Here is a 14,932-nt window from a genome sequence, read left to right as displayed (position 1 = left end):
CCCCGGCCCCGGTCCCGCCCCCGGCCCGCCCCTCGCACGCCGGGACCGCGCCGGGACCGCGCCGCTGCCGCTGCCGCTCCCGCCGTGCTGCCGCTGGAGCCGCGGGCCCGCCCGGCTGTGCCGGCGCCGGGCGGGAGGATGCGGCGCTTGGCGCGGGTGGCGCTGCTCTGCCTGGGCTGCGCCGTCTGCTCGCTGCTCTACGGCCTCAGCCAGCTGGCCCTGTCCCTGGAGCAGGAGCCTGGCAGCGGCCGCGAGAGGCAGGCCCGAGACCCCGCCACGCCCGGCGCCCGGCGGCCGGCAGGGAGCGCGGGCCGAGGCGAGGCGGAGGCCGGCAGGTACGCGGCGCGGGGCCGGGGCCGGGGCCGGGCGCGGGCGGCGGTTCCCGGCGCATTCCTGCGGGGAGGGCCGGCAGGCGCGGGAGCGCGCCGCTCTCCGTGCCGGCCGGGCGGAGCGGCGCCGAGGCCTGGCGGCGCTTTCGGGACCGTGGTGTCTCTGTGCGCTCCCTCCCGGCCTCCCGCGGGCCGGGTACCGGAGAACGGCGGTTGAGGAAGCCTTAAACAAGCGAGGAAAACTTTCAGGAGTGGCGTTGCCGGCGGCCCAGGCCGCCCCCGCGGCGCTGAGCCCGTCCCTGGCTGCTGCTTGGTGGGACAGGGCCAGTGAAGCGACGAAGGTTGCGTTTCTTTCTTCCAAAAGGATAAAATTTCACGGTGCTCCTTCACGTCTGAAACTTAGTAACTTTAAGATTATCAAATATAACTTCAGTGAAGCAAAAGTGTTTGCTATGGGACACAGACCAGTGAGTTCAGTTCTGTAATTAAAGGGGTGCATATCCGAGCATCTCATGCTCCGCAAAGTTCTGTTGCCCTCTGTCAGCAGAAATTTTAGTGTGGCCAAGTGGTGGTTGAGATTATGGAATGGAAATTACTAGTTTGCCTTTAGACTGTAGTTTCATAATCCTGTTCTCCTGTTCCTGTTTAGGAACTCTAAAGCCAGGAAAAGAGGAGTGATCAGAAATCTGTTACTGAAAATGGAGGAAAGATTAGGACCAGACTGTCTGGGCCAGTCAAGCCCTACCTCTGCTCAGATCCCACAGCGGTTTAAAGCAAAGTGAGTTTATTGGTTTGGCTGTGGTCGCTGCTTCCCAGTGCTGTACGAGCTCTGGCGCCCCCCGGTCCTTGCCCTGCTTGTGCTCCTCTCAGCATACGAGTGAGCTGATCTGATGTGGTGACCTGATTGAAAACGACCACGTTTTTGGCCAACTCAGCGCTCATCATGTATTGCCTCATCCTGTAATTAGGAAACTGTCGATGCTGTTGTAAAGGGCTTATGGAGGATGGCAGGATGACAAACTCTGACTTAATAATCTTGGAATACCATGAAACAGCATTCTGAGTTACTAGGGGTGGAGTCAGCTGAAATGTGAAACCCAGCTTTCGACTGGTGTAACTACTTAAAAGAATTTTTTTTTTCCCCCGTGTTTTTGCGTTAGTTCAAGTTAATACAGATTTTAACGTGAAAAAAAATGTAAGGATAATTGTGCCTCACTTCTAGTTTGTGATGAAGAACTTCTTGTGAGTAGTTGAAATCTACTAGTTCCAAATAAAAATATGGACAAAACCATATGTATCATATTTGTTTTACTAAAGAAAACATGCAGTTTAAATGAAGCAAACTTTTTCTGGGTAGAAGATAATAATGTAAATAAATGATTTATACTATTGAACACTGAAATGACTTTAAGCTGCATCATACTGCTAGTGAGCAAAAGAAGAACCAAGTTTATTTTAAAAGCTATACTGTTCTAGTATTTGTACTAAAATTGTAGTTTTAAAATTAAATATACAAGTGGAGAAGAGCTTCAGCAAGGTGCAAGAAGCTTCTTGCTGCAGTTAGATAAGATATAAATCTGCCCTGTGTTGTCAAATAGAAAAGTTTTACTGACTGACAAAGTTCTTTTCTAAAGGTCTCAAGTGCCACAAAGCATTCCACTGTATACAGGTGTTTGGGGGTATATCTCCTTGCAAAACCAGTGTGTGTTGTCACCTGTGTGGGAGTTCTTTACCTATAAACTGCTGTCAGGCTGAAGGCTAAGGATAAACATCCCTCTTGTAAGTTCTGGAAACATGCTGTTTGTGCAAAAAGTGCATGTTCAAAACTTACTTGTGAGTCAGACTCTTAGAAAAAAAGGCTTTTGTTTAAGGGAAAGCTCTATCCTGTGGCAGTTAAGAAATGTCCCACTGAATTTTCCTTTAGATGCATTTGTAAATTATTCTTGAGTGTTAAACTGCATCCTTTCACTATCGTAATTGAACACACACATCTTGCTGAATGTATTGGTGTTTTTCAGATTTTATGTGTCAGCTGCTTCTCCAGTAGCGGCTGACCACTATGGCCACATACCTGTTTTATGCCCACTTCTGACTGTCTGGTGATCATGTAGTATCCTGCAGGGTGCATAACCTTACAGAGAAAGTTGCATTTAGATCACCTTCTAATCCTTGAAGTTTAACATTTTGTATGTATTAATAGTAACTTTCATAAATGGGTTGCTTCAGCTGTGTTCAGTGATAGCTTAAAATACAGTTCAGCAAAGCAAATCTGACTACCATCAACAGGCAGTGTTTTTCTGTAGCCAATAAGTGTTTTCTTTGCCCGAATAGTCTAGTTTGGTATATTCCTCAAGGGTAGAAGGAGCTTGATCATGCTCTGGGATAGGGGAGGGAGACATTGAATTTTCTGTTAGTTTTTGGAAACATGCAAACATGAAAATTTCAAGCATTGAATAAGGCTTTGGAATAGTGCACCTGGAAGAATTTAGCAATGGTGGCAACATGTTTAAGAAGAAAATAACTTAAAAGGAAGTACGATATTGAAACTAGAAACAACTGGAAACAGATTGAAGCAGGGTCCTCCAATAAACATAATAATTCACTGGAATTAATTGAGTAATCAATTTGGTAAGGAGTTTGTTTCAAACACTACTCTAGCCTGAGGAGCAGAGGACTGGCTTGTATCTTGAGACTTGATATAAACAGCTTAAGAACACTTTAAGAAGTTAATAGCTAAACATTTTCATAAATGCCTGGGATGCAGGACTGGAAGGGGTACTAAGCAAGTTTGCAAATGATACTAAACTGGGAGTAGCTGTTGACTCCCTCAAAGACAATATTTTGTCAATATTGCCACTTCAGTTAGGCAGATAATACAAATTTTTCTGTTCAGATCCAAAAAAGTGCTATTCTAATAGCAATTTTGAGATATACAGCAGGAATCAGTCTGTTGTCAGTTCTGTGAATTTAGTGAGGTCAGTGAATTTGACCCTATTAAAATGGAACATGTTTCCCTTACACTGTAGTTTAGCATTTTTGTGCTGCCAGCCATACCGTTCTGCTATGTGTGGCACTGATGTTTGATTGTGTCAGTCTCTTGCTCTCTAACTGTTCTGGCAGAGGGAGAGTTAAGTGAATTGTAGTGCCTGGAAGAGGGTAGAAAGTATATCCACAGGCTTAGCAGAGGAGAGTGGGGTTATAACAGGTAGCTGGTTCTTCCCTTGGCCTGTACACAGCTGGTTTCATTGATATCAGAGCTTAACCAGCAGTTTCACCAGTTTGTTTCTCAGCTATTTTTATTTGAAGAAATTGGTCCAGAACCTGTCAAAGAACTTCAAAATATGAGGTAAACTTAAAAGGATGAAACATGTATTGATATGAAGTTGAAACTTCATTTAAAAACTCTGCTGAATTTGACAAACGTTTGACCAGCAAATATTATTTTGCATAGGAATGTTGTGAAGCAATGAAACGTTATCAAGATTTTTCCCATTAAAAAGTTGAGGTATCAGACATCTAGCATTGCATCGACTATCTCCTATCTAATAAAGCCATTGCTTCTATGACTAAATATGTCATAACAAATCTGTGGTATTGCTGCAAACGTTCAGAAAAGCTGTTGAGGAGAATTAGGAGTGAGTGCATTTTGGAGTTGAATTAAGCATTTATCATCCCAGTTTTTTACTCCTGTGTGGTTATGACCAGGAAGGAAATGCATCCTTCCTGTTTTGCTGCACTTGTGGGCTATGCTGTAGGAGAGACATGAGTCTGTCTGTTGGTTGGTTCATGCAGTTGATAAAACTTAGGTTGTTAATGAAAGGAGTTTTGACAGGAATGTAGCCATCAGGGCTTCACCCCTCACCATTTGGACGTTCTGCTAAGTTTGCTGTGGAGTTACAGTAGTACAAATATGCCACATGGATTGAAAAGTATTTCTGACAACGATGATTTCCATTAACAAAAGGAGGTTACAACTGATTGTTGAGGGATTTCTTATGGTTAAAACGTGGCTTGCCTGAGCACAGGGCCTCAGTCTTCATGACTGCAACTTATGCTCTGCTGTGTATTTCGCAAACTAATTTAAAATTGTCCTTTCATTCTGAAAAGATTTCAGGTCACAATATAGACATTTTTTCTATGTCTGCAATACTAAAATTTCTGCTACCCAGGGGTGTTGAAGCTAGATTAACTGATAGAGGTAGTTAAGAAATGTCTGGTTGCTTAAGCAAGAGGTGCTTTGAATTGGCAACCAGATCACTGAGAATGCTTCTCTGTGACATCAGTGAGTTTTGAAACTTCTTATTTCTTCTTTTTTATGTTTTTGACAGTGGTATGTGTTAGGAATTGTCCAGCCCAGTAGTGTGATGGAAGCAGTGCTGCTGCATTTCCATGTTCCTGGGTGTCCAGGCAGTAGCAAAGTGGAGCATTTATTCCAGTGGGATCATGGGCTCCTAGTGCATGCACACATGGCTGGCCACAGAGATCAGCACACAGGAAACAGTGTTTGCACTACCACAAACAAATGTCCTGATTCTGTTCCCTTCTCTGACTGATCAGGGTGAAAGGTTTTAATGAAAAATACATCAATGTATGTAAGGTGGATTCCTCCAGTAACTGGCCTTAGACACTTGGTCCATCCAGGAACAGGCTCCACTCTGGCCTCCTCTGTTGCTGACCTGAGTGTGTGAATCCTTGAGGCTCACAGACCCAATTCAGTTTCTGGTACTCACACCCTCTTGGATGTGCAGACATGTGTACAGGTGAATGTGCTGGACCTTTCCAGTTACTGGCCTTAGCCTTGTGGCAGCTGCCCACAGGTTTGCCTCAGGAAAGAGAGTCTTCTGGATAGCTGGTCCTGACCACATTAGCCACTCTCAAACGCCAGGTGGCCAGCTCAGACTTTCTGGTGCTTCCAGTTGCCATCCCTCAGACCTAATCTCTTGTGGCTATGTGAGAGAGGTTCTTTCAGTAGCTCAGACTCGCTGTTTTCTGCAGTCTGGCCCAGTCTTAGGGCCTGTCTGGCTGGCTCCCCAGCCTCTTGCAGTGCTTGCAGGCTGTCTGGTTGTGGTGGCTCCGTGCACCAGCGTGCACCCACCCACGCAGTGTGCACGCGCGTGTCTCCAGTCCCTGGCGCTGCAGGCTCACGGGCCCCTGGCATCTGTGGCCATCTCCTCACTTGCAGCCACTCTGACCTCTGCATGTGCAGATGGAATGGAGCCATTCCCACACCCAGGAAAATGGAAGTATTCACATGTGACTGGAACCTCTCATCATCTGTTTTTTGCATTCTCCTTCCTCCCCAGCCCACCTTTGATCCCACAGTGAGTCCTCCGCCCTTTCAGGCAGTAACCAGTAACCCCATTAGGCAGCTGGTAAACTGGCCTGGAGAGTCTCTCCTGTTACCTAGGCTGGTGGATGGATCATCTGCCTGGTTCATGGGCTCTCTTCCCTTGTGAATTGGGGCTGTGTTTGGATACTCTGTGTGCCTTGTTTAGTTTGTTTCACCTTGCATAATTTTCTGCTTTCTATTTGTGGAGACTGGCCTTTAATCACATAACAATAATAGATGTGAGCAAAATATCCCTCCCTAGTACTGAAGGTGACCATTCCTGTCTGACTAGTAACCTCTCTGAGGTAACAATGACTGTACCTGTTTGTGAACAGGTATATGCATCTCCCTAGCTGTATAAAGCAATTGCTTGTAGTCCAAGCTTTCATCAAATTTCATTTTGAGTAAGAAAATACCTTAATGAGTGGCATTTTAAATGATCTTAATGTGAATGACAAGAAGAAAATGTTGTCCAATTATTCCAGTATCTTAATCCTTTATATGAAAAAACTTTGGGGAATATGGTAGCATGTGGTCAACTGAGGGAGATGGTTGTTGACAGGAATGTCTTGAGCTAACATTAGGTAAATTGCATACATAGGTATCCTAGTAACACTTTTGTTTTAAATATGCAGTTTATGAATCAAACCCAAGGCTGATAATCTTGTGCTAAATGGAATGTTTGAAAGGCCTGATGTGTCAGAGAAGTGACGCAGCCATTACTTCAGATTTGCCTCTTGCCTTGGTAGTTTGGGTAGGGTAATACTCAACACAGCTAAGAAAATTCTTGTTGACAATGGAAGAGGAATCTCCTGTAATAATAGCATAATAGTCTTCCAAACCACAAAACTCTTTTGGAGAGATTTTCTATTAATTTATCTTAAAAGTAATAAGAAACAGTTACTTCAAAAACCTGGTAGTAGAGATCCTAAAGATTGTTCTTCGGATAAGTGCAAGACCTTATGTGCCTTGGAGTTTTTATAAAACTTGAAAAGCCACGAAGAGTAATGCAAGAAAGAATCTGGCAAAGGGAACTCATGGTTTTCTACTTCAGTAAAGAGTAGTGCAGATATCCATGAAATAGAGTTGCAATCTATATTTTCATTTTTTTTTACCTGGGTATTTATTTGTGGAGAGCATTCTTAAGTCATGAAATAAAATTACTTGCAATTTCTTGCAAACACATTTACCTACAGAATACAAGGATTTCCTGTGATCTAGCGAAGAACTGCACCATCCCCCACAGCACTTAACTGAGGCTTTTTGAAACACTGTTTATCAGGTCGTTTTTCTCAAGTGTTACAAAAAGCAAAAATTGCTAATCTTGACATTTTTTGATGCTACATGAAGCTATTATTGTCTGGTATTTGCAAAACATTGGCCTTCACAAGTCTCAGATTTTGCTACCAGGATGGTACTGATTAATTTCAAACTTGCAAAGCCAACTTTCAGTAGAGTTCTGAGCTATAGTCCTTAAATAGTGCAGATGAAAATCAGCAGCTTTTGTGTCGGTTTTCTTGGACATGTCTTTCATTCACAGATACTAACTTTCAAAGGAGAATGAACACTATTGGCTTTGTATCACCAGGGCAGGGAGCAGAGAAGGTCACTCAAGAGAGTATCTCTTCCTTTACAATATTCTGCTTACTCATTTCGGATTGTAGTTCTTGATGTTGATGTTCTCACCAGAACCTTTGAAATGCACACTTTTGTTTCTATTTAAAAATATTTCCTATGCTGCTGTTGCATGAAATGTAATGGTGAACTAGTAAACTCTGCTTTTTTTTTAGCTGTTAATGTAGCACAAGTCAATAAATTAATAGTCTTGCTTTTAGTGTGTTGAACGAAAACTCGTGAAATGTTGTGATAATTTCTGTATTGCATTAACCATTTGTCACGAAACAATGGAATTCCTCGGTGCTGCTAAGTCCTGTTTTTTATTAAAAATCCGACTTGCATGTTTGCACTGACTAGAGTAATGGCTGAATAGGGATTGTGTTAAATGGACAATGTAACCTCAAAAATGAAAAGTTACAGTTGCTCTTCTGCTTTGAGTAGACAAAGGTATTGAAAAGGTGAAGTTCTTTCTAGCAATAACTGTTGCCATTCACTCGTTACTCATTACCTATGGGCTTAATTTAAACCTAGAACATAGAAGGATCCTCAAAAATCTCAGCCCCTCTGTTTTTCTCATTCTGAAAATATATGAAGAGTAAAGGCTAAAGGATGGGACCATTCTACCTTTAAAAATTCTGATTGGCTTCTAATACTTTCTCCTTTCTATTCAAGTTGCATTACATAGCCAGTTTTCTGCCAACTAATTAACTGTTAAAGTTATGCTTGAGCGAGGACACTATCAGTTTAAGTTTGCCATAAAATCAGTAACATTTATATAGGTTATTTTTGTCTTATTCTGTTAGGTGTAAGAATTTGTCTGTATCTTTCTGGAATTCCTATTGGATGCTGCCCTCTGATGTTTGTGGAATGAACTGCTTTTGGGAAGCTGCTTTTAGGTAGGATGTTAAATAGTACTTTATTGTTTGATTGCAGACAGATGTAGCTGATGTTTTTTGGCTCTTTAGCAAGGTGGCAAAACAAAATATTTTGATTACTTCACATGCATTTCACATGCTTATATTGCCTTAGCTGGTTTTTTTCACATTGCATTGTGTTCTGGAATTATAGACTCAAGTGTTACTACCAAGAGTAGATTATTTCAATTATATTGCTTTGTTAAATAGAAACTTGCTAACATCTGTTAAAAGCTTGTCTGAGTATAGTCTGAAAAGTTAATGATAAATTATTTTCCTGAAATAATATTTGCTGCACACTAATACCTATGATATAACTTGCAATAAAACGATATGCTTAGTAAGTACATGTGGATTTTTTAAATTCAAGTTACATGTTTTGTAGAATTTAAGGAGGGTACTTCATCCAAAAGCACTGAAGAGACCATTTTGAATGTCCTTTAACATTTAGTATGTTAAAGAATAGACTGTCTCCTTAATGCTGCATCTTTAACAATAAGTTTAAATGTTTTGACAGGGTGGCTCAGATCTGTTTTGGGCTGTCACATTACACAGGTAGATTGAAAATAAGTAAGCTGCTTGTTAGGTAGTTTCTGACATGCATAATTCTCTTCAGTATATAACCAAAGTTGTAAGTCAATTTTTCTTACATTTAAAATTTTGCTGATCATCCTTTGATATGGTTATCTTTTCCTGTTAGTATGAAGCTTGAATATTTCTGGGAAAGCAAAGTGGAATAAAAAAGCTTAGCTTCACAAGACTTACTAATTTTTGAAAATTATTGTGGGAAGGGCTTTAGATCCGTTATTCCTCTCTGCTTGTGTGTTGTCAGTGCTTTTTAAGCTCAACAGTTGTCAATAAATTCCTTAAGGACGTTACTTAGATTGATTTTTATTCTGTTAGTGAACTTCATCTGCAATTTGGGGCTGCTGAGTTTTTCTCATTGCCATTGGTAGGAATCCATACTGTGTCAATCCTTAGGGATGCACGTGACTTTGTTAGGCAGAATTAGCTATCTGATCAGACAGTAACAACTTCTTTTCCTTATAGGTTATGTTTGGGAGTTCAGCTTTATGAAGTTTAGTGCAGTGGGGTAAATGAAATGCTGGTGTAGGGGCTTAGCTTACGCTAGGTGGAGGGACAGGATGTGATTGTAAGTTTCATTTAATCCTTGGACATCTGGAGGAGTCTAACACTGGCCCAGTGTTGAGACAGGAGAGGGTCTTGATGTCTTTTGACCCCACTAAGCAGGAAAAAGTCGAGGAATACAAAATAATGCACAAAAATAGCAGAAAACTTCCTTTCTGGATATTCTGTCAGGCTTGAGACAAGTAGAATCTTGGAACTAGAAATTGACAAATCCCATGCAGTTTATTTGCTCATACCTTAAGCTCTAACTTGTACTAATCTATTAAGAATTCCATATGTGAAGACAATTCTGTTGAAGTATGCATTGATTATGACTTTACTCGATGAGTCCACTTTCATGGTGAAACATGGTTCATGGTGAACGCCTAATGTTTGCAGAATTTCATGTTTATACATTTGGAAATTGAAAGAAAAAAAGCTGCTTAAAGTAGTAAAGGGTGTGTCGTGTTCAGATGAAACATTTCACATTAAGCTGGATTGTTTTATCAATATCTTACTGTTAAATTAATCCCCAAATGTTGTGCTGACTTCAGTGCTTGTTGAATTCTTCAGTGAGATGCTCTAATTTATCTCAGAGTTAGAATATCTCCTTTCCATTTTCCACTAAGTTTTTAAAACACTGGGAGCTTTTGGATTTTTAAATACTTTTGTTGAAAAAAAGCTTGTAATCTCTCTGTTTCTAACTGGTAATTCCACTTAGCTTTTTTAGTTCTTAGGGGTCATTACTATGGCTGTCTGACCAGACTGATTTCAGTGGTTGGATGTTGCAGCTAAGTGGGTTTTAACTTGTGTTGCCTGCTAAAGTAGAAAGTTTCACTTAAATTTTTGGGTATATTGAGCTTCATGTGGTGTGGTTATATTGAAATGAATTCTGATAGTCCTGAAAAAAGGAATTTCTCTAAATTAGCAGGCTCATTGGAGAATGGGGCTTCTATTTTTATAGTCAATTCAAAATTACTCATGTATTGTAACTTCAAACCTAATCTACTAAATGAGTTGGCATTGAGTAGATTACATTTGGACATCATATGCAGTGGTATCATTAGTGTACTTTTACAACATAAGCTCTTGATTATGACATGTTTTGCATGCAGTGCTGTAGTAGAACATTAAGTTAAATAAAACCTAGAATTTTCATCACTTTCAAATCCAGATAATGTCTGTAGTTACCTTGATCCTACTTGTAATAAGTGTGGGAGTGATTTAACAGCTGGATTTTAATCAGTGTAGCTTTGCTGCCTTTTTACTCTGCCCATTTGCTTTGTTTTTCTGGTGACTAAAGACTGCTGGATTAGGCTTCTTGATTTAGTGGTTGATTTAGATCAAACAGGGCATTAAAAGGAAAAAGGATGCAATAAGTAAGCCATCTGTATTGTACTTACATCTCTGCCATTTGATTCTCTGAGGTATATTGTAGTGTCAGCTTTGAAATAATACAGTTTGATTATGTGAAAATACTTTCCCTGCACAGTTTAATGAATATAAGTAATGATTTTTATGCTAATGATGAAAACCACTTCTGTTACACCAAATTACATGGAACTGTATACAGGGTATTCCTGAGGTTTTGGTACCCTCTCACCTGTGATTTCCATGTGTTATGTGAGAATCCACATTACCCTTATACAAATAAAGGTGAGCTCTACTGCAGTTCCTTGTGTGAGTCTAAAGGACAGAGCTAAGCTTTTTGTGAAGCTAGTGGGTATTTTAGTGCCAATAAAATTTGTGTTGGGTTTTTTTTTCCCCAGGAAGTGCAGCTGGGATGCCATGAAGGTTGTAAAAAAGTAAAACCTGTCAAAACATACCTCTGTAGCTTACTATCAAAGTACAGCTTCGTAGTTGTAATTGACCTAGAAATGCTAATTTAATATACAATATGTCATGATAAACATCTTTAAATATAAGGCAGTGTCTTGACAGACAGGCTCTGGAAAACCTTGTTATAGCAGATTCACTGAGGATATCATCTATGTTCTTCTCTCTCAGAGGTTATTAGCAGCAGAATTAATCAGTGTAGAATGAAGGTCTACACTTGGCACAGAAATACTTCAGGGCAAGGCTTATACCTGGCATTTTGCTGTTGCTTAGTAGCATGTTTTAAAATGCATGGTTTTACCCACATTGTCAAAAGTGGATTGTTTTAAATGTGTTTCCTAAACTCATGGAAGTATGTGTGGGGGTTTGTCTCAAGTGTTTATTTTATTTTTACTGTCCCTAACCCTCCTGTAATTAGTATCCTCACAAAAGTGAACTTCTCTTATTTCTTCCTAAATACTCACATCCTGTCATGGCATCCTGCTCAGTATCTTGTACTAGGTTACAGGCACATTCTTTTCTATTTTAATTACCAGAGGTTTTTCTTTCTCTGCAGTAGCCAGGACTCACACATTATTGAATTTTTTTTTTTTTTTTTTTTTTTTTTTTTAGAAATTAGGTCTGTCAAGTTTTCTTTATCAGTCTATCCAGCATCCTTACTAAAATACATTTTGTATTTCACTCAATTGTTGCTTTTTTCCAGCTTTTCCACTAGGTTCACCCACACCAAAATATAAGGCTATTATTAATTAGAAATGTGCATATAAAAACATTTACATTTGTGTTTTTCTGCTTCTCAACAAGTTTTTTGAAAGTATCTCCTCACTTCTGAAAGCATCTTAACCCTTGGAGGACCTGTATTTGACTTTCACTAAAGGTTCATATCAGAGCTGTGATTCCTGACACGAAACCTGTTTAGGTTCAGACAAGTCACTGTTCTTGTGAATAAATTTTATTTTGCTCATTGTCAACTCAGAAACTGATGTGCTAAAAAAAAAAAAGTAGTGCCAAATGGTGTTGTGTCACTTGGTTATAACAGACCAGTTACCAAAATGAGCACGGTTTTCATTTCCTTGGCTTCTGGGGAGGTAGGTGCAGTGGAAGAAAGATGGGGAGAAGGGTTACGGAGGTGGGAAAAGAAGGGAGCAGTTAAAGGCAGAAAATTTGGGAAAAAAATCAGTGGAAAAACTAAAGCCATGTAGACGTAATACTGAAGAAGGAAGTGAAACAAATAATGAAAAACATAATTGGCTCTGTGGGTGGAATATGTTCACATTGAAGGTGAGACTGCAGAGCTCAAGCGGATAAGCTCTGCTGAACAATTTACACTTCATACTGCCTCTCACATCAGGAAGAGGAAAAATGAGGGCTATTGGTAAACAGTGTTCCTGGATGAAGATGGGGATAGGACTTCTCTCTGGGAGTGGACAGAGGTGTGTATGAAAGGGAGAGGAGCAGCACTGAGGCCTGCTTGCTGAAAGGCAGGCTGTGGTTCCCCATAGTCAGTATGCAGGGAAGTCAAATGCAGCTTATAATCACTAAAGGGTGTCTTTTCATGAAGTCTCTTACCTTCTGCCTGAATACATTTCTAGGATCCAATATGTCTCATGCCCTTTGTAGTGGATAGTCCACAGAGGGAATGGTGGCCTGTTCTTTCCAATGGCTTCTTGCTCCATCTGCTTCAGAGATAAAACTTTATGTTGTGAATTTATGAATCTGAGGCCAGCTGTTTCCCATTTGGTATGAGCTGAAACTCAGTTTTTGTTAGCTCTAATTTTTTTTTTTTGCATTTAAAGAAATAATTTTAAGCACGGATTTAAAAATATTGAATTCATAAGTCTGAAAGTTACAGAAGAAGTTGTGTGAGCAGAGTAACTGTAACAGCGTTATAACTTAATCAGTTTTTTGTTGTGTAGCTTAAAAATCTTCTTTTATTGACAGAGGTCACTAGATGTAGAAATAATAAACTACAGTCTTTGAATCTTAGTGCATTTTAGTGTTTCTTCAGCATAATTTTTGTCATACTTCATTCATGGAAAGCTGTTTTTTACATGTAGTTTAGGAGCTTGGCTTTCAGCTATGCAGCTTGTAGGTTTTGCCCTTATTTATCACATGACCTTGTAATATCACTGTAGGCTCTCATGATTTCAGGGCTTAATTATTGTAATTCCCTTTTCAGTGGATTAGTGATGAGGCTAATCTGCTGCTTGCAGCTTGTTCACACTGCAGCAGTGTACTTATTTCTGGGTTTCCCTCATCATATTCAGCTTGCATTGTGGTTTTTACATTACTACCTACTACATGGTGTAATATTTAAATTAGCATTATGTATAAAAGTCTGAATGGGGCATGTCTTGATTATATTTCAGAATTCTTTTTTATTGTGAGTGTGTGAACTAATTTTCAAATTTTGCTTCAAGATCTAGAAAAAGTTTCAATCTGCAGATTAAATAATCTGAATATAGATGTCTGCATATTGGTGTCTATGTCAGGTAGGTCTTAAACAGTCACTAAAATAGAAAGGGCATAGAGGATGACCAGCCATTTAGCTGCTGAGATGTAAGTTGTTGGTGTTAATCGGGAAGCACTTGGATATCCTAGACATCTTTTTAGGACTAGTAGACACAAGATGATCTTTGAAATACTCAGTCTTTTTAGCATCTGGAGATCAAGTGGGATATTGTAGAACTTACCAAATGGCACTATACCTATGTTAAAAAGTTGATTCAAGCCTTATGTGTTTACTTTGAAATAAGGTAGATTACTCTCTATACTCCATAACCTGCTCACTAGATCTCTATTGGCTTTAGTGAGACTTCAGACACAGTTGAGGTGAGCATCTTCATTTAGGTTGCCCTGTTTTGGATCTAAATCTGACCTGTGAAGTCTTTCCATGTGATTTTTAATAATGCTCCAGACCTTAAGACTTGCTGCTTAATCTATAAAATTTTATTGAAAAAAATTGAGGTTTTTTAGTTCCAGGGCATTAAGTTCTTTCAAAACTCAGAAATGTTTTTTTAAATGTAGTAATTATTTATGGCATTAAAATTCAGTAGTTTTACAGTGATAACTTTGCTTATAGTTTGTCTTGTGGAAGTAGGTCTTCTGTGTGTAGGTCTTCTGTGCTTTAAAGAAAAGAGGCATATTTGCATATTATCTATTGCAGATTTAAAGGGAAACTTGTTTGTATTTACATGGTTGCATAAATTGAGTGGAGAGTCACATCTGGTAATTTCTGTTTTGAAGCGTCTCTCTTCAACAAGTTTCTAAGAATGGGTGATTTGTCAAGCATTTCTCTATTGTTAGTGGTTTGGTAAAGTCTTTTCTAACTTCAGAATTGGTTTTGTGTGCATAATTTGGCATTAAACTTGTAATTTAAATCTTCAGATACTTTTGGTTCTATTAGCCTCCTCCTCCCATAGTCTGTGCAAACAGCTGTGCATAATATTGTTTTCCACATGGGATTTGAGTTGATGTGTGTTTAAAAGCTTTGAAACCTTTTCTGATAGCTTTTCTTTCTAAATGTATGAAATCCAGGAGATTTTTGGTATACCAAACTTGTTTGCCACCCAGCTAATGGTATTTGTCTGATGACAATTTTAGTTTATTATATTGAAGTAGTGAAAGAACTTTAAAATGTGCCCTGTATATAATACATTCCAGGCCCATTTCACGATAACTGTTGCTCAGGCGTCTTCAGGAATAAAGGATTCCCAGTCCCCACTCCTTGCAATGATTTGCCTCAAGGCCATGGACAGTGTGTGTGGTCAGTGTACCTG

The 14,932-nt window shown here is 39.7% G+C and overlaps 1 protein-coding gene across 1 annotated transcript in view; it reads left to right on the top strand.

The window, feature by feature from the left end:
- The first annotated feature begins 63 nt into the window (after positions 1–63).
- The window catches only part of GXYLT1 (glucoside xylosyltransferase 1), a 29,924-nt gene continuing 15,055 nt past the window's right edge, over positions 64–14,932 (top strand). Inside the window, exons 1-2 of the mRNA XM_064422460.1 lie at positions 64–335; positions 8,079–8,171. Of these exons, the coding sequence (XP_064278530.1) occupies positions 139–335; positions 8,079–8,171 (290 nt within the window). The 5' untranslated portion in view covers positions 64–138. The remainder of the gene's footprint in view (positions 336–8,078; positions 8,172–14,932) is intronic.

The sequence above is a fragment of the Passer domesticus genome, chromosome 5 (assembly GCF_036417665.1).
Source record: "Passer domesticus isolate bPasDom1 chromosome 5, bPasDom1.hap1, whole genome shotgun sequence".
Classification (NCBI taxonomy): domain Eukaryota; kingdom Metazoa; phylum Chordata; class Aves; order Passeriformes; family Passeridae; genus Passer; species Passer domesticus.
Note: the sequence above shows the minus strand (reverse complement) of the source record. Positions and strands in the feature narration are given on the sequence as shown.